Below are 26,056 nucleotides of genomic sequence, written 5' to 3'. Positions count from 1 at the left end.
GCCGTAGATCCCACTACCTACCATGCTTGTTCAGTTTCCTCTACCTGAATAGTAATGTATGTTGCTCAGCGACATCAGTTCAGGTGCGCCTCTCTAAGGACCACATTCAGCACACATCCACATTTCATCTTACCCTCTCTGTAAACACAACCACTTAAGGAAACTTTGATCATACAGAGTTTTGGAGTTGCTGCACATTACCCCAAGAAATGCAGCCACTCTCTGGAAGATGCTGATGTTTTCCATCAGGCTTTATCTAGTGACCAGCTCCCCACACACTGCTTAGCAAACAGCAAAAACTTTATATTTTTTTTTCTGACATCTACTGCCTTACCTTACCCATCACAGACCAAGTTTGGAAACAAAGTCCTTCCCTGGGACAGGGAAGGCTTTAAAATATTAATATCCTTTTATTAGCCATTTAATATCTCATTATTTCAAGTCCAGCGATACTAGAAGGCCGGAAACTTAATTATTGCAGCCATAAGTTGGGAAGCATCATCTTCAAGATGCATGTGAGCTTATACTTATTTATCTGCAAGCATGAAAGAGTTCATCCCCCACTGAAGATACATGACTGGCTTCTGTGGTTCTGAAAACCAGAAAACTGGCTTCTGTGGTTCCAAAGACCTTAAAAAAGACTCAGCAAGAAAAGAATGCACACTGTGGCAGGCAGCATAAAGTCACCTCCCTCTAGAAGATGTCTGTTTCCTAAACCCCAGAACCTGAGAATATCTACCATGCACAGTAGGGTGGGTTGAACTGTAGCCCCCCAAAAAAGATATGGCCAAGTCCAAACCCCCAGCACCTGTGAATGTGATCTTATTTAGAAAAAGGGTATTTGCAGATGCAATTTCAATGATCTCAAGAAGAGACCATCCTGAATTAGGATGGCCCCTAAATCCAATGACAGGTACCCTTATAAGAAAAGAGAGTCATACAGAGACACAGGGGTGAGACCATGCAACCACAGAGGCAGAGATTACAGTGATGCTGCCACAAGTCAAGGAACACCCAGGGCTACCAGAAGCTGGAAGAGGCAAGGAACAATTCTCCTCTAGAGCCTTTGGAGGGACTGGAGTCCTGCTGACACCTTGATTTCAGATTTCTGACCTCCAGAACTGTGGGAGGACAAATTTCTATTGGTTTAAGGCATCAAGTTTGTGGTTCTAGGAAATAATACCTGTGTCAGGAGGACATCACAGATATCATTAAGTTAAGGGTCTTGATATGGGTTATCTTGTAAGAGGTAATCAAGGATCCCAAAGTAATCACAAGGGTCCTTGTAAGAGGGAGGCAGCAGGGTCAGAGTCAGAGAAGGAGATGTGATGATGGAATTAGCCACGTGGGGAAGAGAGAGAGAGAGCTGGAGATGCTACCCTGCTGGCTTTGAAAACTGAGGAAGGGTTCACAGCTTCACAGCCAAGAAATACATATGGCCTTTCGAAGCTGGAAAAGGCAAAGAAACAGATTCTCCCCTAGAGCTTCCAGAAGGAATGCAGCCCTACTGACCTATTTTACACTTCTGACCTCCAGAACTGTAAGATACATGTTGTTCCAGGTGATATGGATTAAAAAATGAAAATACATCTTTTACAAATTCAAAAAAAGTTCACTATCAATTGATTCCCTGATGGGAAAATCATACGAACGATATTTGGCTACTAGCTCATAGAAACACCAGCGCGCCACTCCCCACCCCAACACACACACACACACACACGCACGTGTGTGCATACACACAATGTCCTACATAACCTTCAAGAATGACAATTTTAGATGTACAGAGGTTGAGGTCATAGGATCTGGGGCTGACCTCCTAGGTGGGAACTCTGACCCCTATATCCACTAGAACTTGAGCTAGAGCACCTTCTAGGTGCCATTTCCTCATGTATAAACTTTGAATGGTAGTATTACCTGTCTTAAAAGCTTGTTGTGAAGATAAAATGGGTCAACACTTCTAATGCTCTTATTATGATACCTGGTACTTAATAAATGCTCAATAAATGTTACCTATTAATACTCATTAGCTGTAGTAAGCTCCTACGGACAGAAATCATATGCATTCCACCTTTATATCTCCCAAAGCTGTTTATATACTGCCCTCTACAAGTGGATGATTAGGAAATATTTGTGAAGTTCCATGAGAACAGAAAACAATTCGGATTATAGAATCGGGCCCAAGTCTTTACCTGATGCCAAATCTCTTTGACTACAGGGAACCTTCTACCTCTTTGAAGATTTTCAGTAACAGAAAATTCACTGGCAATGTTCCAATAACGACGTAACAGCCATTTGTGCATAGTATCTTGTTCCATCTCTGGGAAGCTCTAGCATTCATTCATTCATATATTCCACAAATATTTACTGTGTTCCAGATACTTTGCTTAGGATTGGGAATAGAATAGTTAGTAAAACAGACATAGTCATAGTTATTGTGGACCTTACACTCAAGTAGCAGTTAACATTCATGGATATGAATGTGGATGTTGTGTCAGGCCATTCTTGCACTGCTATAAAGAAATCCCTGAGGCTGGGTAATTTAGACAGAAAAGTGGTTTAACTGGCTCACGGTACCCACGTCTGCTTCTAGTGAGGACCTCAGGAAGCTTACAGTCATGGCAGAAGGCAAAGGGGGGGCAGATGGCTCACATGGTCAGAGAGGGAATGAGGAGGTACCACACGCTTTTAAACAACCAGGTCTCATGTGAACTCACTCATCACCAAGGGAACGGTACTAAGCCACTCCTGAGGGATCCGCACCTACGACCCAAACACCTCCCACCAGGCCCCACCTCCACCACTGGGGATTACATCTCAACACGAAATTTGGAGGCTGATATGGTTTGGATCTGTGTCCCTACCAAATCTCATGTTGAACTGTAATCCCTAATGTTGGAGGTGGGGCCTGGTAGAAGGTGATTGGATCATGGGGACAGATTTCTCATGAATGATTCAGCACCATCCCACTTGGTACTGTCCTCACGCTAGATGGTGAGTGAGTTCTCATGAGATCTGGTCATTTAAAAGTGTGTGGCACCTTCCTCTGTCCTGCTTGCTCCTGCTCCTGCCATGTAAGATGTGTCTACTCCTCCTTCATCTTCTGCTATGGCTGTAAGTTTCCTAAGGCCTTCCCAGAAGCTGAGCAGATCAGAACCATGCTTCCTGTATAGCCTGTGAAACCATGAGCCAATTAAACCTCTTTTCTTTATAAATTACCCAGTCTCAGGTATTTCTTTATAGCAATGTGAGAACAAAATAATACAGAGGCCCAAATATCTAAACATAGCTTAGAGACAAATAGCCAAACAATATTTTGGATATTTCAATATATCAATATATATTATATCTATACCCATTCACCTGCATACTTATATCCACATGTGCATATGTATATAAATATGCAGGTGCATGGGTATAGATATAATATGTATTGATATATTACAGGTCAAGTACTACGTGACTTTTTCTAGATATACATTCTTATTTAATCATCCTCTAAACTCCACATTGGGCTTTTTATCACACATAGATTTAGCAATTCAATTACAAGTGCACAGAATAACTTAAGATTACCATCTGACAAGATTTCCACCAGAAGACATAAAAGAATAGAATGAGTGTGAAATTTATCTTCAAATGTGCCCAAATGTTACTTACCTAGACTTCCCTCAAAACTCCCTTTAAAACCTTGCCCTTGACTGCTCCTGAAAATGTGCCCTCAGCTCATATGCCAGGAAAACATTTTAAAAAAATCAACTGTTTTTTGCACTTCTAAAAACCCAGGTGTAGTGGGGTGTGGTGGCTCATGCCTGTAATCTCAGCACTTCGGGAGGCTGAGGCAGGTGGATCACTTGAGTCCAGTAGTTGGAGACCAGCCTGGGCAACACGGCAAAACCCTGTCTCTATAAAAAAAAATACAAAAATTAGCCTGGCGTGGTGGTGGGAGCCTGTAGTTGCAGCTCCTTGGGAGGCTGAGGTGGGAGGATCACTTGAGCCTGGGAGGTCAAGGCTGCAGTGAGCCGAGATCACACCACTGCACTCCAGCCTGGACAACCCAGTGAGACTGGGGATTTTCAAGGATTAGGGATTAGTTTGATTATTGTCAGTTCTGCCATATGCCATGACTTTAGAACAAATCTCTAGAAAAGTACGTTTCCACTGTATCATTATCATCCCCATTTTATAGATAAGGAAACTAGGCTCAGAGATGGTAAGTAATTTGCCTAAGGTCAAACAGTAAGGAAGGTGGAGTCAGGATCTTTACCAACATCACACATCTGGAAGCTCAACCGAAGAACTCACTACCTCTGCAGTCTTTTTCTTTATATGGAGCTAAAAATGGTGCCTTTCAACTTCCACTCTTGGAATATAAAAAGCACAAAGCTACTGCATCTTCCACATGATGGCCCTTGAAAGACTTACAAAAAGTTGTCATGTCTCCCTCTCCACCTCACCCCTGAGCCTTTTCTTCTCATCAATAGGCTTAACACTCACACTTCCTTCAATCATTTCTCCTGTGATTCGATTTCAAGAGTCCTCAGCCTCCTGGACACTTTTTGGCAGAGCACAACCTGATTTTTTATTGTTCTTCTTATGGCCTAGAAAGATACAGAATTCTCCATCAGAGTGAGACAGTGAAGTCCATCATTTGTTGCTTATTTGTTTTTAGAGACTGGGGTACAAAAAATATCTCACCTTCCTATGAAATTCACTATCAAAAACTAGGAGCACAAGTGTGACAAGAAATGACAAATGTTCTTTAGCCTCCACGTGAAGGACAAAAAGGAGTCGTGGAGACCACGGTGAGCTGGAGGGCACAGGTGTTACGCAAAGGAGCATCCTCTCTTCAACTCCAGAAGAGGTTCACAGGAAATCATGGGGACCCAGGACCACCTGGTTCTGTGATTTTTTATAAGAAGCTGTAAATCCAGATTTCTGTGTGAACTTGCCAACTTTTATGTGGGGGCAACAAATTAAGTAAAAATTTTTAAACTACGCAGACCCTCTCCACACCCCCCACACACTTCTGGGTCAGATCTGGTCTGCAGACTGCCTGCCTGTGACCTCTGCTCTGAGTCACACGCCCATTCATGCTAATGAAAATCAATCTGTAGCAGCCTCATCAAACAGCTGACTCACTGGATCCCAACACTGATAAAAACACCAAGGCTTCTTGCATGTATGCACTCGTGCGCACACACACACACGTGATCTTGTACTTGTTTTTTTTTTTTTTTTAAACCTAAAAGTACAGCAGTCTCCCAGTCTCCTCCCATCCATGGGTAATATATTCTAAGACCCCCAGTGGATGCCTGAAACCACAGATAGAATCAGAACAACATCAGGACAGAAGACATCTGTCCATGTCTTCCACCCAAATTTAACGTCTTTTCACATCTTAATGAAGAATTTATCACACACTGTGGCCTTTACTTTTGCAGTTTGAGATGCGGCAGCAAAACTACCATGAATGTTTCTTCCTTCATCACGATTTCATGGATAGAAGGTAGATCTTAGTAACTTCAGCATATGATTTTTTCCTTTCCTTCTTAAGTCAAGAACTCTCACCTTTTCACTTAAAAGAAGCACTGTATGACTTCTTGTTGGCCTATCCAAATTGCCAGCATCACTACTCTTGTACTTTGGGGTCATTTGTAAATAACATAAGGGCGACTTGAACACAAGCACTGTGATACAGTGACAGTCTATTTGATCACCCAGGCAGCTACTAAATGACTCAGAGGTGGGTGGTGTCTACAGCATGGATATGCCAGACAAAGACATGAGTTACATCCCAGGTGGGATAGAGCAGGAAGACTCAAGATTTCTTCACAATACTCAGAACAGTTCACAATTTAAAACATGAATTGCTTCCTTCTGAAATTTTTCATTTAACATTTTTGCACCGTGGTTGACCACAGTTAAATGAAACCACAGAAAGTGAAACCACAGATAAGGAGAGACTACTATAGTTGTCAACTTGAAATTTTACATTTATCTCTTTTAATCTTGCCAGATTAGGCCAAGGTTTCAAAATTATGTATGTCCTCTGATACTGTCCCCCAAAAGTCATAAAATCATAGGCCAAATAAGTTCGTTTGTTTGGATATTACCATAATTTACATCTTTCTAAATTCACATTTTTCCCTTACCTAACTCATGGTTCCAAGGCACAAAGATCTTTGGTGAGCCCTGCAATATTCTCCCTAAAAATCATTCAATGTTTTCTGTACTCTGAAGGAAGACTGTGTGACAACTCCACAGACTGAGAGGATCTCTCCAAAGGGTGCTAATGAATGTCCCATGCATTTGAGGATGTCCCTGGGATGATGTCAAGGTCATAGCTTTGTGGACAACTCCATTCAACTTGGAGTTACAGTAAAATTTACTACAAACAGTGACACTGAAGCCACAGTACATGCATCACAGCCATTTAATTCAATCCCCTCAATTGACAAAAGCCTCCAAATTTGCAACAGTCCTGGAATCCCCTAAAAAAATGTGAATACAGCCCTGAGCTTGTGATCTGCAGCTTTCACTTTGTTCCTCTGAAGACTGGGCAATAATTTGTTAGATGAATCCCCATCCTCCTGAGGCTACATAGGTGAAAGTTGAGCAAAAAAGTATCATCTTCCAAAACGACGTCTATGAGGATGAGCAGAGGATACTCTTAGCACATTTGTGTGGAGTGGAGAAAACCAAGTATATGGCAATAATGGGATCCTTGAACTTGGACCTGTCCCTCTAGAGTAGAGCTCTTCAGGGCAAGAGAAGGAGGATTCCACCCCATGGGGCTTCATAGCAGGCTCTTAGGTCAGAGCAAAAGGCTTAGGAAACTATAGATTGAATCATTTGTTTGAGCCCATTATGACATAAGCATACAGACACCATCATCTCTTATCAGCGTCTCCTTTCTAGAATGACATGGGAATAGGAAAAATAGTATAAAACTTGCACATTGTCAAAAGCAACCAACAGCAGTTCATCATCCATATTTTTCATTGGTGCAGATAATCTCCTGTGACTTGGCTCAGATCTTTCTAAACTCTGAATATTTAAGGCCATAGATTTAATCAAACCTGCCTATAGAATACAAGGACCACCAGGAACCCCAGGCAGGGCTATGTGTGCAGGTTTTAAGCTAGTCCACCTTCCATCTCTAAGGACAGTGAGCATTCCAAGTCCAGGAAAGACTCTGTGCCAAACTTGAGCTTCCTAAGAATTAATTTCTTTGTTAATTAGACCTCACGATTACATCAGTCTTTTTTTTTCTGAAACTGTCGCTGGCTTAAGACACAGTATCCTGTAGGTCACAACAAGAAGAAATCAACCCCTCCCAGACCTTTTCCACCATAGGGAAACCGCTAAAGGTTTTCCTGTCTACCATGAAGTTCTCAATACCGAGACCAAGTTTCACGTAACCTCTAAACAGGAGCTGGTAGAATGTGAGGAAGGGCAGAACTCTGAGTTATTGTATTTTTCTAAAATAGCTGAATAGATTGGACTTAGGGGCTCTCTTAACAAATAAAGGAGGAAGGATCAATCATTCTAAAAAACTCAAATCCTTTCTCGCTGAGGTCTCTGCTGCAAAAGCAATGGCGACCAATGTGCTAAGAAAAAATAGGCAGAAACACTAAATTTGGTGGTTCAAAAAGACCCCTTCAAAGAGCACGAAAAAAATATTGTCTGGTTCCTCGCAGAATCTGGAGTCAGAAGCAGAGCTAATTTGAGTGAAGAATCTAGCAGAAATGTCCCATAGCCAGATTTCCCAAACTGTATCCCACTGGCTATATTCAAATTAAGTTCGGTGGCACATGGGTGAACTTATTTTTATTTTCATAGTTATTTATTTTAAGGCATATTAACAAAAAATTTAATACACCAAGTTTATGGATTTTCTTGTCTTATAATGAAGCTAAATTAGTTTTTAAGTTTAAAAAGGTCATGCGTTTATTAGCACCACACTCTAACCCACTGAGCTAACTGACCACCCCAAAGAAGCAAAGCATTTAAAGAAAATATATTGAATAAATAGTATTATTAGGCACTGTGAGTTGGCAAAAAAAAAAAAAAAAAAAAAAAAAAAACAGAGAAGGTGGTATTTGGATTGCTAAAGTTGGGAAAATGTTGTCTTATGAGGAAAGATAGAGGGAAGAATAGGGGAGACAAGAAAGGGGAGAAGGAGAACAAATTCTTTCTGATGGGAAGGGTCAGGGATTCCCCCTTCCAGGGAGAGGGAAGCAACATCGCCTGCTGCAGCGCCTGCTGATTCCAGGGAGTCTCTGCCGTCAGCTGTTTCCTCCTTCCTGAGGTCATTCTGGCCTCCAGCCCTTCAGAGCCTGGGACGCTCAGTCAGAACAAGGCCTTGGAGACGAAAGAAGGGGCGACAAAAAGCTCTGGGCGAGTACTTAGGAGAACTGTAGATAAATTCCCCCTTACCTTAATGACGTCTTCATCGGCAGACTTGCATTCTACAGACTCAGACACATCGACCACAGAACCATCCTCCTGGACCCCCACGACTTTGACAGGAACCGAAACAGGCCTCCCGGTGAGAATGGCGGTGTTCAAAACCTCGGTGTCCTAAACAGGAGAGGAGAGGGCTCAGGTCAGCAAGCGCGCACCACGGGGGCCAGGGGGCCAGGGGGGTCCACCAAGCTCCCGACGCCTTCGTTCTCCTTCTGCAATTTAGACAGTTGTCCGAAGGGATGAAGCTGCGAAGCACACACAAAATGGAAGGTTCCAAACAACCGGACGGCGTTCCATCCCAGACGGAGATGATCAAACCTGACGGTCGGTGGGAAGGTCTTCTCAGTCCCCAGGTGCAGGGTCATTCTCCCCTCCCTGACCTCCGCTCCCTCTGCCTCACTGCACCCCGCCACCCGCCGCCCCACAGACTCACACATGGCACACCAGTTCCTTTCAGTACTTTTCAAATCTTGGCTCAAGGATCATTTGGGAAGCGACTACCTATTTTCTGGGCCTATTAACATAATGAACATAGACTTCATTGTGATTTTAAATTGGGAAAGACAACAGCAGAAACAACAGAAGAGAACGAGTCAAACATTACAAACCTCCGCACACCCAAGCTGACCACCAACACCCACCTCCCCGACACCTCCAGAACCCCCAGAGATCTCCCTCCAAACCCAGGTATTTTAAAATGCTGACATGTGCATTTCTCACTTCCTCTGTTGATTGATCTCCTCAGAGTTCTATAGGTTCTAATATATGTTCATGATTTATCTCAGTCTGTCAAATATTTGCCACCCCCACTGCCAACTTCCCTACTCAAGCCATCTTCTCTCAACTGGACACCCGCAATGCCCTCCCCAACTGGTTTCCCTGTGTCCATTCTCTTTACAACAAAGATTATGTTTTTGATTCAATATAATGCAGATTATTTCTTTCCTAGATATTACTCTTTGAAAAGTGTCCTGCTATTCTTCTTTTTCTTTTTTTTTTTTTGCGAAGGAGTCTCGCTTTGTTGCCCAGGCTGGAGCAGCGGCTCGATCTCGGCTCACCGCAAGCTCCACCTCCCAGGTTCACGCCATTCTCCTGCCTCAGCCTCCCAAGTAGCTGGGACTATAGGCGCCCGCCACCTCGCCCGGCTAATTTTCTGTATTTTTTTTTAGTAGAAACGGGGTTTCATCGTGTTAGCCAGGATGGTCTGGGTCTCCTGGCCTGGTGATCCGCCCGTCTCGGCCTCCTAAAGTGCTGGGATTACAGGCGTGAAACACCGCGCCTGGCCCTGCTATTCTTAAGATAAAATCCAAACTCATGGACATGGAACGATCTGACCTTGGCACCTTTTACTCTCTCTCCTGCTCCTGTCTTTCTGTCCCTCACCACAGTGGAGCCCATTTACATCCCATCAACAGCATCTACCACAGGGAACTTCCACTGTGCCTGGATTCTCTGATCTGGAAAATGGGGATAATAAAAACAGCTCCTGTACGGGGACCTTATGAAAACTTAATAAATCAATCAATGCACAAAGCTTAGCACAGAACTGGTACATAATGGGCAACAAGCACACAATAAATCCAGCTGTTACAGTAAGTTCTCTACAGCATTTGCTCCATGAATGAACTGAGGAACCACTGAGTAGATTCACAACAGGACTGTGGCAGAGATGCCATTTCACACTTGCCTGAAGAGAAAAGGAGTCAACCAGAGAAGATGGTAGACACCTGGGCAACACAGCCCAGCAATGAGAGTTCACCAAACATTCCACAATTGGCTTCACTAGAATGAACCAACCAGATAACTATTTCAGTGTCTCCCAGACTGTATCAATGAGATCATTATTTCAGTACTGCTTTCACACTTGGAGTCCTTAACCTTAGGCACTAAGTGGGTTCTGCAGTCAGCCCCACACTCTCTATTCCAAACTTGATTGTGAAGGCTTAATAGAGTAAGAGATGGAGTCGACCTTTAATAATAATAATGATAATGATAAAAATTGCTAAAACTTAGCTATTGTGTATGAAACAGGCAATATTCTATGTGTTTTATATGTCATTAATTCCTCATTCAGTTTTCTCAACTCTCCCAAGGTAGTCACGGATATTATTCCCATTTTATAGATGATTTATTTTTCATTGATATTAAACCTGCAAATAATAGCTACTTGTCAACAGAAAATATCAACTTTGTAATGAATATTTAAAAACAATAACAACCCAATCTAAGAAATGTAAAAGTTAAGTTTTTTTGTTTTTTACATGTGTCCCCTCTTCTGGACGAAATTTTAAAGAGAGAAATCCAAAAGAACAGAACTACATTCCATGTTCCTGAGCACTCCCCTCTGCCCGGGGAGCTTCATTCTGTGCACACTTACATAAATTTATATTAAAGCACATAGGATGGGAAGCACTGTGGAAGTTGAGATGAGAACTCACCTAGGTGGGGGGTAATGACATGGAAGTGGGAGTAATCTCATGAATACAAGGAACAGAGATTGTATCTTAACTGCTAAGCTCGACTCAGTCATGCAGCTGAAAAAAAAAAATCAATGCAGGTATTTTTTGTGTGTGGTGCATTGATTTTGTCTAATGAGCATCCCTCCTTCCTTCCCCTTTAGTGACAATGTTTCTTTTTTTTCTCTCTGTGTCACCTGACTCCTGCCATCTGTGAATGTGGCCTGGGTGGCGCTGACCCCAGAACACCCAGTCAGACTTCGCAGAAGAGCATGTGACCAAAATACAGTCAATCTAGGTATTGCAGCCCTTTGCCCCCAAAGACAGATTCAAGTGAAGCCCAAACAAAGAAAATCAGACAAGAGTAGGAGCTGCAAATATTCCTGGGAAAGATTTCTAGGTTTCTGAATCCAACTATACCTGAAGTCTGTTATCTTTGTAAATTTAAATATACAAAAATTAACTGTTTTACCAAAGTTAGTTTGAGTTGGGTTTTTTGTCAGTTGCAACAAAAATTCTTAACACATGAGGACAGGTAACAAGCAAGACACTAGGGAAAGATAAAAGGCTAAACATCAATCTCTGCCTTGTAGAAGCTCATAGCCTTCAAGGAAGACATTACAATATATTTCCCAAACTGAGTTTCAAGAAAGGTGAAATTAATTTTTATAATAAATTACAACTGACACAAACTTATGATTCTATTACACATAACTTTGCAACCATGTTTCCTCCTTCAGCTTTTTCACAGGTAGCTAAGATTTTTGTACCTTTTTTATCCTGTGTCCATCAACAGCCTCTCAAAAATCCTGAAGGCAATTCCTACCTACCTAGCACAATGAGAAAGCAATTTACCATGGTAAATATTACATTGAAATCATTCCCTGATCCCAGAGATGCTAAAAATTCCTAACCTATCAAAAAACCAAGTATTTTATTCTGCTCTTATTTGTGTGAGTTCTAGGTTTCATGCCTTGAAGCATATTTATAGTCCTTTATGACTGTGTGATTCCATTAATGTTGCATGTTAGGGTGATGTCAGTGAAAATGGTAGCATCAAAATATCAGAAAATTCCCTTCTACATAAAAGCAATGAGGGAACTGTCAAACAGTGTCAAGATCAACTTTCGTATATCTGGAAATAAACCAAAGGTTTATAGGCAACCAGGAGATCATTTATTCAAGAAAAAATGGCTGATTTTTGGTAAAAACAGAACTTTGTGGCATTTTAACCTGACGTGCTTAAATCTCACACGTTCCAGTGCTGTAGTATCTTTGAAAAATAACAGCCTATACTGACAGTAAAAACCAGCAGTCTAGAAGCCACTGGAGTGGGCAGGTCAGGGCTGGAGATCTTTCAAAACCTCATTCCCAAATAATTGTCATGTATTGACTTGTCTAATGGTTCCCTGAAAAAACCCACTTGCAAGGCTGTCGGTATTTGGCTTCACTCTCAGTTCACCCAGTGTGGAAAGCTCTTCCCTAGAGATACTTGCCAGGCAACTGTTTGACTTCTAGCTGCCTGAGGCAGTGCATAACAGTTTAATCAGAAAGCTTCAAAGGAAAAGATAAAGAATGAGACGTCCCTAGGGTCTTTGAAAGGCTACGGCATATTCCTGGGAATCTATAAGATCATAATCATACTTAGGGCTGTGTGCATGCCTAGAGCTGTGCTCATACACAGGAAAGGTCAGAGAATAGACCTAAGCTCTCACCTCTGGATTTTGAGGCTCTGTGAAAGCAGGAAGTGAAAGCTAAGGCAGGTGTCAGGTATTTAAAGAAAACTCTGCCTAATCATTGGCTGACCACGAAGCTAACCAAGCAGAGACTTTACAGACTTTACAGAATTAGTTTGCAAAAGTCACTAAGCAATCAACAACTACTACAACAAACAATAACAAAAACAAACTTGGGGAGGGAAAGAGAATCTGATTCCAAGAGTTGCTGCATTATATTATTTCAAAATGTCCAGCTTTGAACAAAAACTTATGAGATATGCAAAAAAGCAAGAAAATATGGCCCATACACAGGACAAAAAGCAATCAAAGCAAATTTTCCCTAAGAAAGCTAAGGTATTGGACCTACTAGACAAAGATGACAATTATTTTAAATTAAACATTTTGAATATATTCAAAGAAATAAAGAAAATAACATCTAAAGTACTAAAAGAAAGTATGAGAGGCCAGGTGCAGTGGCTCACACCTGTAATCCCAGCACTTTTGGAGGCTGAGGCAGCCAGATCATGAGGTCAGGAGTTTGAGACCAGCCTGGCTAACATGGTGTAACCCCATCGTTACTAAAAATATAAAAAAAATAGCCAGGTATGGTACCACCACGCCTGTAATCCCAGCTACTTGGGAAGCTGAGGCAGGAGAATTGCTTGAATGTAGGAGGCAGAGATTGCAGTGAGCTGAGATCATGCTACTGCACTCCAGCCTGGGCCACAGAGCAAGACTCCATCTCAAAGAAAAAAAAAAAGACAGTATCGATAGATATAAATCATTTCTTAAATAACCAATTAGAAGTTCTAAAGTTGAAAAGTATAATAACTGAAATGAAAAATTAACTCATGGGGCTCAACAGCAGATTTGAGCAGATAGCAAAAAGAATCAGTGAACATAAAGATAGGTTAATTAAAATTAAAATGTGAGGAGTATAAAGAAAATAGAATGAACAAAAATAGTACAAATACAGCATCGGAGATTTCTGTGATGCCATCAAGTATACCAGCATAAGCACAATTGCGATCCCAGAAGAAAAGGAGGCAGAGAAAAAGGAAGAAATAATATTTGAGTAATTAATGGCAAAGGTGTCCCAGATTTTATTTAAAATATTAATCTGCACATTCAAGAGTTCAGCAAACTCAAAATAGAATAAACTCACTGAGATCCACACCTAGGTACATCATAATCAAACTGTCTAATACCAAAATACTGTATAATATGGAAAACAGGAAGACAAAAATACCTCATGATATACAAGCAATCTTCAAAAAGACTAAGAACTGTTGTATTATCAGAAACTGGAGGCAAAAAGGCAGAAGGATGACACATTCCATGTGGTGAAAGAAAAGACTGTCAACCAAGAATTTTCTATCCAGAAATCCTGTCTTTCAAAATAAAATGAAGAAATTGTCACAAAACAAGAGAAACAGAAACTGAGAGAGTCCTTCACCAACAGACTCATCTTACAAGAAACACCAAAAGAAGACCTCTAGGCTCAAATGAAGGAACACCAGACAGTAATTCAATTACATATGAAGGTATAGAGAGCACCAGTAAATGTAACTACATTGAGAAATATAAAGGACAGTACAAACATATTTTTGTTTGTGACATTACATTTCTTCTATCTTATTTAAAGGAGAACTGCATAAAGGAATAATTATAGATGTTTGTTCATGGACACACAACTTGCAGAAAGATGCAACTTGTATGACAAAAACAGAGACAAAGATGAATGTTGTATAAAATGAGTCAATCAACAAGAAAATATACCTAACAAAGCCCCAAAATACATGAGGCCAAAACTGACACAGTTGAAGGAAGAGATAAAATTCAACAATAAGAGTTGGAGACTTCAATATTCCACTTTCAGTAATTAACAGAACAACTAGTCATAAGATCAACAATGAAAAGGAAGACTTTAACAATACTATAAAGAAATAAGACCTAACAGACATCTACAGAACACAGTAGCCAGCAACAGTAGAATACACATTGTTACTGCATTTACATGGAGCATTCTGTAGGACATATCACAGGTCAGGCCATTAAACAAGTCTCAACAAATTTGAAAGGACTGAAATTATAGAAAGTAAATTATCTGATATCAATAGAATGAAATTAGAAAAGGATAGGGTGAAAATTTAAAATATCTGTAAACATTCGGAAATTAAACAATCCTCTTTTAACAACCAATGTTTCAAAGAAGAAATCACAAGAGAAATCAGAAAATACTACCAAATGAGTAAAAATGAAAACACAACATGCCAAAACTTATGAGATTCATTAAAATTAGTATTTAGAGGGAAATTTATAGCTGTAAATGCCTATATGGGAAAATTAAAATATCTCAAATTAATAACCTAGCTTTCTACCTTACAGAACTAGAGAAAAAAGAGCAAACTAAACCTAGAACAAGCACAAGGAAGACAATAATAATAGAGCAGAAAAAATGATAAGTATAATTTAATAATAATAAAAATATTATATCACATTATTTATATTAAATATTGGTATTTACTATTAAATAATGTTATGTTAAATAATATTAGATATTACATTTCATATTTATGTATTAATACAAAATAATAAATGAAATATAGAGAAAATCAATGCAATGAAACCAAAAGTAAGTTATTTGGAAAAATTTTAAGGCTGACAAAACTTTAGCCAGACTGATGAGTGAAGCAGTAGGGAGATTCAGATTTCTAAAATAAGGAATTAAACAGGAGCTCAGTATTACAGGGAAAAAAAAATTATAGAGGAATACTAGAGCATATGCCAAAAACCAGATGACCTAGATGAAAAGAGCAAATTCATAAAAAGACAAAAACTACCAAAACTGGCTCAAGAGGAAATTGGAATTTCAATATCTATAACTGATAAAGAGATTGAATAATTAAAAAATAAACTTTCCACAAAGAAAAGCTCAGGACCAGATGGTTTCATTAATAAAATCTAACAAAAGCTTAAAGAAAGAGTAATATTAATTTTTAGAAATTCTTCACAAAATTAGAAGATGAAACAGTTCCCAGCTAATTCTATGAGACCAGTATTACCCTAATTAAAAAAAAAAAAAAAGCAAAGACATCACAGGAAAAGAAAACTACAGGCCAATATCCCTAAATAATATAGATGCCAACCACACACCCCTGCCACACACACATGCAAAATACTAGCAAACAAATGCATGCAACATTTTTTTAAAGGACTAAACACCACAATGAGTGGGAATTATCCCAGGGATGCAGGGTTGGTTCAACGTATGAAAATTAATCAATGTAATATAGTTTAATTATAGAACAAAGGACCAAAATGCATGTCTTGATGATCTCAAGACATGTGAAAAAAAGCATTTGACAAAATCCAACACCTTTTAATGATAAAGTTACTCAATAAATTAGGAATTGATGGGAACTTCCTCAACATGATAAAGGCCATCTATGGAAAACATACAGCTAACATCACAGTGGTAAAAGAACATAAGCTTTCTCAAGATCAGGAAGAAGACAAAGATGACTCTCACCACTTCTATCCAGTGTTGTACTGGAGGTTCTAGCCAAGGTAATTGGTGGGGAGAGGGGGGGAATTAATTAAAAGGAATCCAAATTGAAAGGAAGAAGTAAAACTATCTCTATTTGCAGATGACATGATCCCATACCTAGAAAATTCTAGAAATTCACAAGCAAACCATTAAAGCTAACAAAGGAGTTAAGCAAATTTCAGGATACAACATGAAAATCTAAAACTCAATTTTATTTGTAATGAACGATATATAAATGAAATTAAGAAACTAATTCTCTTTTACATTACATGGAAATAAGTTTAATGAAAGTAGTTGGTTAAACTTAAATATCTCACAAAGTATTGTTGGAAACATTTTAAAAATACCTAAATAAATAAATAAAATGTATCCTATGTTCATAGATTGGAAAACTTAATATTGTTAAGATGTCAACACTCCCCAAAGAAATATACAGATTCAATGTAATTGCTATCAAAACTCCAGCTGCCTTTTTTCCAGAAATACACAAGCTAGTGTTAAAATTCATATGGAGATGAAGAGGCAGAATAGCCAAAGCAATCTTGATAAATAACAGTTGGAAGGCTCACACTTCCTGATTAGAATTGACTTTCCAGAAATAAACTCTCACATTTTCAGCAGATTGATTTTCAACAAGGATGTCAAGATAATTCAGTGGTGAAAGAATAGTTTTTTCAACAAATGATGCTGGGATAACTGGATATCCACATAAAAAAGAACAAAGTTGGATCCATACCTCACACCACATTCAAAATTTAATTCAAAATATACCAAAGACATAAATTTAAGGGCTCAAACTATTAAACTCTTTAAAGAAAACTTAGGTATAAATCTTCATGACTTCAGACTCAGCAAATATTGCTTAGATATGACACCAAAAGCACAACCAACAAAGAAAATAGATACATTGTACTTTATCGAAATTTAAAACCTTTGTGCTTCAAGGGATACCACCAAGAAAGTAAAAGGACAATCCACAAATGGGAAAAAATATTTGCAAATAATTTATTTGATAAGGGTCTAGTGTTTGGAATATATACAGAACTATTATACCACACAAAGTAGACAAATACCCAGATTAAAAATGAGGGAACAGGATTTGAATAGACAGTTTCCAAAAGAAGATATATTAACACAAATTGGCCAATAAACACATGAAAAGATGCTCAACATCATTAAGGAAATGTAAACCAAAAAGAGATACCACTTCACACTGACTAGGACAGCTTTAAATAAAAAGACATAAAATAACAAGTGTTGACTGGCAAGAATGTATGGAAATTGGAACTCGCATACATTGTCTGTGGGGTGTAAAATCGTGTGGCTGCTGTAGAAAAGTCTGGTGCTTCCTCAAAAGGTTAAACAGAGAATTACCATATGACCTAGCAATTATACTCCTGGGTGTGTGTGTGTGTGTGTGTGTGTGTATGTGTGTGTGTGTGACTGCTAATAGGTTTGGGATTTCACTGGAGGAGTGACGGAAATATTCTAGAATTAGTGTTGATGGTTGCCAACCCTTGTGAATATACTGAAAGCCACTGCATAGTGAAAACAAACAAACAAAAGATTCCGTGTTATTCTAAATAGTGAGATAATGCCATACGTCCTGGCATTTCATGTATTGGGAACATCAGTACAGATATCAGTAGAAAGGCTCATACCACTCCTCAATGCCAGTGATGATTCAGTGTTTTGTGAAAGATGGACAGCGGGCAACACAACAACTTTGCCAATGAGAAAAAATTTGGCAGACTATAAAATCCAAGAAGTAGATATAATACAGGGCATCTTCAACACCCTGTTTGACCAGCTGAAGTTTTACCAGGGTGAGTAACAGCCTCATACTCTATGGCCATGAGAAGGATTCACACATCAGGCAGCAAGCAGCTCTAAGTGTTGACAGTCTCTCCTTTCCTCTTCTTGTTTCTCAAATGGTCATGATTCCTTACATGACGATAGGTCTGTTAGCTTCTAATCTGCAGAGTCCACTGAATCTTAGGGATATCTTAGATCTAGAAAGAACTGAAGAACACATTGCCTTAAAGTACCTTGTTTTATGAAGAACAGAGAACAGCAACTCCTTCCACGCTGGGAATCTGAAATCCCATTGGACGAGGGGAACTACCCACAGGAAATACAAAGGCAAAAGAGAACATCACAATCTAGTACCACATTTGAGAGAAAAGAATAATAATAGCTCTCATATAAGAGAGCATCTGCTTTGTGCTAGGGATTGTGACAAGGGCTTCGTATTAATTAATGAGGTTGCTTCTATTATTCTTTTCACTTTACAGAGAAGAATGTAGGAAATAAGGAATCTCTAACTGATGAAGAAACTGACTGCTCAGTAACTCCACCTATGGGTATCTTTATTGAGAGAAATGCCCAAACAAGGTCATCGGTTCATGAAGGATATTCATCAAAGCACTGTTTCTAATAGGAAAAGGTAGACACTATCTAAATATCCATTAATTGGGAAATGGCCCCATGAACTTGGTACAGGTCCACAGTATAAAATATTATGTGACAGATAAAATGATTAATTGGACCCTATATTGTTTAAAAATAAGTCAGAGTACTTCAGTTTTCTTAGCTATAAAAAAAAATTCCGAAGAATTTATAAGGATGGCATTAAATAAATAAAATTTCCTCACAAGCCCTCTTTTTGAGCACACAGTTTGATTGTATTTTACTGCCCATTTGAACTTTCCAATGAAACACAGGTGGAATTATGTGCTCATTTGAATCAGAAGCTCTGAGAGCACAAGACTTCATACTTTCCCTTTTCATGCCATGGTGATGGTGGCTGCTCCACCATCCTGGCTCCCAAAGTGACCCAGAGCAAAATTCTCCAACTGATCTGTGTCAGACAAGCAGTGTGAGCACAAATAAACCTCTGTTGCTTTAAGCTATTAAAATTTAGGAGTGGCAAGTAACTTTCGGCACATTATTTTGACTATGTACTCTCAGGCTAAAGATAAAAATAACTGTAAACACATATTGAATTCTAGTTAGGTTTGTTTTCCACAGCAGTATGGGTTAGCAATTCTAAAACTGCTTTAGTATTCTAGGATTGAGCAAACAATATGTGTTGGGTAATGAGAGCCAGGATTCTCACTGCTAGAAAATTGAGTTTAAAAATGGAAAGGAGAAGGAGTTAGAGTGAAGTCTGCAATCATGAACTGGGATGGGAAGAAGAGCAGCACAAAATCACAGGGGTGGGGACACACATGGGTCTACCTATGTATAATGTGGGTGTATATATATGTACACATGTATATAGTTTTCTCCTGGTTCTGTTCACTGAGAGGGCTTAGAGATAATAACACCCCTTTAGCAATCAGCACACCTAGTACCCAGAATGGAGCTCTAAAAACCAATCTCCAATAAAAGAAAATAGAGCTCCTTAGAGAAATGGCTGATATAAGTGTCAAGACAAAGAAAGTACAAGAACATGAGCCTAAAATATCCTGTGGAGGCAGAAAGTAACAAAGTGCTCCAAAAAAAAGTCAAAAGGACATAAGAGGCAGAGTGAAGGGGCACCCACTTCCAGTCTGGGACAATTTTAGCATCACAGTAAATAATCACAGCAGTCAACTATAATCTGTAGAATAAAATAAGCTTCTGAGTCCATATTGTTATAAACAAACAGTGGAGAAAGGAAGATTGATCCTTAGAGTAGAATTCCAGCTAACAAATATAAAAAGGAATGATGAAACTACAATATCACCACCTGGCAATCACTATTTATTACTATAATTGTTTCAGGCAAGAATCATTAATGGGCTCTGCTGCTGATTGAAAGGATGATAAGAAACAGGACACTTGCATTGTGCCAAAGTATCTCTGTGAAAGAAACATTAATTTCAAAGGGAAAAAAACACAGTAACTTTATGGTGTCTAAACTAGCATATACCACCTGTCTTGGTCCATTTTGTGCTGCTATAACAGAATGCCACAGACTGCGTAATTTATAAAGAACAATTTTTTTTCCCCTCACATTCATAGAGGCTGGGAAGTCTAAGATCAAGGCACCAGCATCTGGTGAGGGCTGCCCTCTGCTTCCAAAATGGCACCTTGAATGGTGTAGCCTCTGGAAAGGATTGCAGAAGGCAGAGGGCAAAAAGGAATGAACTCCTTGATCAATCCCTTTTATAACAGCATTAATTCATTTATGAGGGCAGAGCCCTAATGACATAAACACCTCCCAAAAGGCTTCAGCTCCCAACGCTGTTGCAGTCAGGATTAAGTTTCCAACACATGGATTTTGGGAGACACACACAGACCATAGCACTCCCTTTTCCATGTGATCAAAGACAACATCACTAGTAATGGGATAAATATGCATTGTGTGTCCTGAAAAGGAGATAGCATCAATTCTGGACTGGTTTCAAAAAAAAAACCATATAAACTGAATCTAATAACAAGGAAATATAAGACAAACCCCAATATGGCACATTCTGTCCATTTCAAATACGTCACAGCCTAAAAGACAAGGACTAGGAAACTGTTCCAGATTAAGGGACACAACAAATGCAATGTGTGGTCCTGAATTGAATCCTCAAACAGAAAAAATTATTTTTCTTTTGCTATAATGCATATTAGTGCAATAACAGATAAGATTTCAATATGGTCTGGGAATCAGATAATATTTTGCATGGACATTAATTTCCTGATATTGACATTTCACTCTACTTATGTAAGAGTTTTGAGGAAATTTACACAAACATATTTACAGAAAAAGGATCATCATGTGTATAACTTACTCTCAAGCAGTTCGTTAAAATAACAACAATGTGCCTTTGTGTTGAAAGAGAGAATATTCACATTTTGGGGATTTTGGTGAAGGTGTTTGGGAAACACATTTGTTCAGACTCAAAGATATAACCAAGAGAGCAGACAACAGAGATGAATCAATAAATAAATGCATAAAGATGCAGGATGTGGTAAGTGCCTAACAAACATAATTAGTGACAACTAATTTTTCTTAAACACTTAGATAAGTTCCAGGCAGTGTGCCAAGTTATTTACATGCATTATCTGTTAATAATAATGCATATTTATAACAATAAACTACAATAGATATCAACATCTGATAACCAACAAAGTACCCAACAACAGTGCCTGGTATATTGTAAGTACTTGATAAACACTAACGGTCTTATTAACATCTTATTTAATCCTCAAGCATCCCTACTGAAGCATTACTATTTTTATCCTCATTTTACAAAGGAGGGAACTGAAGATGAAAGGTTCCATGATTTGGCCAGAATCACTCTGCTGCTAAGCTGCAGAGCTAGGATGGGAGCAAAAACATTTGACATCAGAGCCCCCAATCCTGGCTGCTGCACTGGGTCTCCTCTCAGCTCCTCACTTGGAAAATAAACCTAACAATCCCATTTCTTTTCCCAACTCAAAAGAAAGCTTTCAGCCTAAAAGATAGCTTTACACAGATTTTTTAATTTGAAATTTTTATAATTATGTTTTATAGATATTATAAAACTTAGTTTTTAGTAGAAACAGCTAGGTAGCCACAAAGGCCCAAGTCACAACCACTTGTGACTTCCAGTGTGTTCCACTCCAGCTGCTCTTCCAGCCTGTGAGGTTCTGGCCCACAACCTCAAGGCCTGGCCACCTACACTCTTTGATCCCTGGCACAGAAATGTCAGCCTCTGAGTAGTAATCTAATTCTGACCACATTGGGCCCTCGGACACCTTGACTTCTGATTTTTAAAACTGCAAGGCAGATGTAAATTTCACTCAGAGATAAGCAAGGAGGTTGGCTCCAATTTAAATACTGATTTTTCAATCCCACTGTTGTGTATTACGTAATGCTGAAATCAGCCAGCTCCCCCAACTTGATGGCTATTTTTAGACTCTGATCATTTATTATCCACAAGACAGTAAGTGATTTCAAAATTCAGCTCTTTCTGAGTCTCTAAATAACACAAATAAAATTATTTCAATAGGATAGCACTCAGAGAGACAGTCAATAAAGTGTGGCTCTGTTAAGGACTGACCTGTGTCTCCCAGGTGGTAACTATAGCTGGAAGAAGCAAAGGCTGTTGGGAATGAGCTTTACCTAGTGCCCAGGTAAGTTCATTAACCAGTAACTAAGAACAGTGAGGTGGTAAGTGCTGCTTAACGCACACGATTAAGGGTCACTCACAGGCAAGATGGTCATCCAGTGGATCTTACAAGCAAGTTTACCTCACAGGGAAGGAGGAACAACAGTTCCTCCACTGCTGAAACAACAGACTACAAATACATGAGGCCCTACAGCTCTCGGTACATATGGAGGTTCTACAAGGAGTAGAAACTCAACCAGTTAAAGCCACGAGACCCCAAACTTCATGGGGACAAGGACTAGGTTTCTTTCTTCCCACTGACTCGCATCCTTCCCGGGGTGGAGTAGGATCTCAAACGTGGCTGAATGCAGGTAAAACCATCCAATAGTGACATATGGAGCATCTACTGGGAACCTTCCTTCCCTTCTCCCCCAACACTATTATAATGGTAGCAAGGCTCCATGTCGCTGCTTTATGCAAAATGGCCTCCCCATTCAAGTCACTGTGGATTGGTCCAGAAATGAGTAATGGACCATGCTGAACCAATGAGCCCTTTCTGTAAAGAATTTGGAATGAAAATGAAGAGATTCCAGCCTCTGATGCCTCTCCAGAAAGTAAGGAATATAAACTAAGAAGCAGTTGTTGGCCATTTTCTGCCAGGAAAGTGGCAAGCAGAAGAGGGGAGGGGGTGGGGTTGGTCAAGCTTCCTAAGGAGATTCCATGCTGGTTCCAGTTCATTCCTTGTGCCCCGCTCCTTCCCTGGCCTTGGATTCCGGGATGTGTCCTCATCATTCATTCTCCTTTATGCTTTCATTAGCCCTAGTTGGTTTCTGTTACCACCAGAAGAGTCTTAACTGAGAGTTCTAAAAATATCAATGCCCCCTGCATCCCAAGTCCCATAGGGAAGGTAGGTGGGACACTGATAAAAGTAGCCCATGGTAACAAGGACATCCTCAGCTGCACAAACGTTTCACTTTATCAGCTGCAATTGGACACCAGATCTTGAGCCCATCCCTCAAGGAACCTGCACCTATGTGCTAAGAGGGCATCCTAGGCCACTGTGATGGGCACTGAACTAAGAGTCAAAAGACCTGGATGCTGCCACCAACTTCCTAGGTGATCCTGGGCCAGCAATAGTCTTTTCTGTAAGGTGGGGCAATAATATCCAGCCTACCAGCTTCCTGGGGATAGGAAGATGCTTTGGGGAAGCAATGGTGATACTGCTGAGTGACTGGGGGAAATGCCAGCTTGGGAACCCCCTGTAGAACTGGGGCATAACACAAACGCCCACAAAGGCCAAGCAGGCAATGGACATGAGCAGAGCAGCCCAGATAGACACTGAGACCGAAAGAGCAATGCCCAGAACAGCTACTGTCATTACCCCACTTTACAGAAGAGGAAACCGAGGCTCTTGAGGTCATCCACCAAGTTAGTTGCTGAGTTGGGACTCGCCCAACTCCAAAACACGTGCTCCTGACCACTGCCCCAGAGAAGTGGGTGGGAATCACACTGCAAAAGGATACAATTGCTGTGGTCATCGAGGTCAGAGGTAAAGTGTGATTGTTTTTACTCTGTTGGTACCAGAGTAGAACAGTACCATGTCATAGTAAATTTTGCATTTAGCAAGAAACCCACATAAAGGGCAAATAATTAATCAAAGTAAATGTGATCACTCAAATCATGACCAGCTACACACCTGCTTCTTTAGGATATGCAGCAATGGAAGCCATTGTGACCAAGTGAGTGGTAAAGCTCTGACATTAGTATTCGATGTTTAAACAAGAACCACCAAAAGGGCCAAAGGGGGGGAAAAAAGTGTGAGATACTTGAGGAAATTCTATCCATGGTTCAGTCTCTGTATCTGATAGAATATAAGAAGGAGACAAAGTGAGGCTGTGATGATCTGTTAGCACTCAGCACCCCAGTCTCCATCTGACAAGGCTGATAAGGGCTGACCTTGAGAGCAGGGGTCTATCAGGCATTGCATGGGGGAAAACCTCTGGCTCTGGGTCAAAGGGGAGGGGCTGAAGATTCATGGACAGACCCCTCCTCGCAGTGAGAGGAAGAAAAGGAAGAAGAAGTGCTGGAGGGGATGGATACCCCATTTGCCCTGATGTGATTATTATGCATTGCATGCCTGTATCAAAACCTCTCATGTACCCCATAAATATATATATGCCTATTATGAGCTCACAAAAATTAAAAGTAAAAACTTTTTTCAAGAAAAGGAAAATGGAGAATGAGAGGGAGAGCTAGATACACAGACAAAAGCAGAGAGCCCACAGCTTATATGCAACACAGAAAAACAGACCGAGACGGAAGACAAAACACACCTTTAAACAAAGCCAGACAGAGAGCGAGAATGAGATGAGTTAGAAAGATGGTGTGCTGGGGCTTAGAGACACAGAAAGCCAGAGTCATGGAGACGATGAGAGGGTCAGGGAGAGAGACAGATGCACGCAAGGTAAGACCCTGGGCTGGCTCCGAGCTGTCCTTCCTCCCTTTGCCTCTGCCGACCCAGGTGGGCCCTGTTCATTCATACATCCCAGCTCCAGCTCTGAGTAATAATTATATGTGTATTCTCTAATTCCTTCCACCACCTATTATACTAGCACTCCTTCAATGAGAACTGTAACCTATTAAAAACACTTATTTGTTGCCTGGGGAAAAAAGTCTTCTCATCCAGCTTGAGCTACATTAAAATTTCACACAGCTTCTGGCTGTCACAGGTCTGGCAAGCAAATGGCACCTGTTCAGTTAAAACTTAACCCTGAGTGGATGGCATTATGGAGAGAAATGGTCGAGGAGGCACTTAGCACTATCAAAACCAAGCCCGAACCCATAACTTTATTTAAATATGAATAAGCCTTCCTCTATCATTCCTGTGAGCTGACTGGAGACCTGGTGACTGCAGTGAGCAGGAAGAGCCTTGACTGGAGGCTCCGCTGGTCCCCAGTCCTTTGGTTACGCTCCATGGACCGATGGATGAAGCGGGGAGTGAAAGAGATGGGTGGGACAGGGGTCAGAGCAAGAAGAAGATGAGGAAGGAGAAAGGAAGGGAGACAGGAAAAGGGAGAGAGGGGACACAGCAGAGGGTCCTAAAGAGAGAGAAAGAGACAGAGATATATAGACAGAGACATTAGACAGCTCTATAGACAGAGAATGACAGCAAGAGAGAGAGATAAAGAAAGACAGGTGGGGTGAGACAAATTGAGAAAAGGGCAGAGGGCCATGGACAAATGGAGGGAGACAAACAACGAGAACTAGCAAGTCAGCCAAGTGAAAGCAGGCTGTGGTTCTCAGCCTAAAAGACATCCGGGTGCAGTAGCTCACGCCTGTAGTCCCAGCACTTTGGGAGGCTGAGGCGGGCAGATCACCTGAGGTTAGTCATTCAAGACCAGCCTGGCCGACATGGTGAAACCCTATCTCTACTAAAATTACAAAAATTAGCCAGTGTGGTGGCGGGCACCTGTAATCCCAGCTATTCCGGAGGCTGAGGCACGAGAATTGCTTGAGCCCAGAAGACGGAGGTTGTACTGAGCTGGGATCGCACCGCTGCACTCCAGCGTGGGTGACAGTGCAAGACTCCATCTGAAGAAGGAGAAGGAGAGAAGAAGGAGAAGGAGAGGAGGAGGAGAAGAAGAGGAGGAGGAAGAGGAAGGAGGCATCAAGAAAGAGAGAATGAAAAAAGACTCAGATCTTGCATGCCACAGAGATTTCCGCTAAAAACAAACCAAAGTGCCTCTCTGCGCCCACAGTGGGACCTGCCATTCCAATCCAACCCTATTAACT

General features: G+C 40.4%; 1 protein-coding gene across 1 annotated transcript in view; it reads right to left on the bottom strand.

The window, feature by feature from the left end:
* The window catches only part of LOC111543621 (transmembrane protein 132B), a 334,879-nt gene that overhangs the window by 59,620 nt on the left and 249,203 nt on the right, over positions 1–26,056 (bottom strand). Inside the window, exon 5 of the mRNA XM_023213666.2 lies at positions 8,443–8,586. Within this exon, the coding sequence (XP_023069434.1) occupies positions 8,443–8,586 (144 nt within the window). The remainder of the gene's footprint in view (positions 1–8,442; positions 8,587–26,056) is intronic.

Source organism: Piliocolobus tephrosceles, chromosome 10 (genome assembly GCF_002776525.5).
Source record: "Piliocolobus tephrosceles isolate RC106 chromosome 10, ASM277652v3, whole genome shotgun sequence".
NCBI classification, from domain to species: Eukaryota; Metazoa; Chordata; class Mammalia; order Primates; family Cercopithecidae; genus Piliocolobus; species Piliocolobus tephrosceles.
Note: the sequence above shows the minus strand (reverse complement) of the source record. Positions and strands in the feature narration are given on the sequence as shown.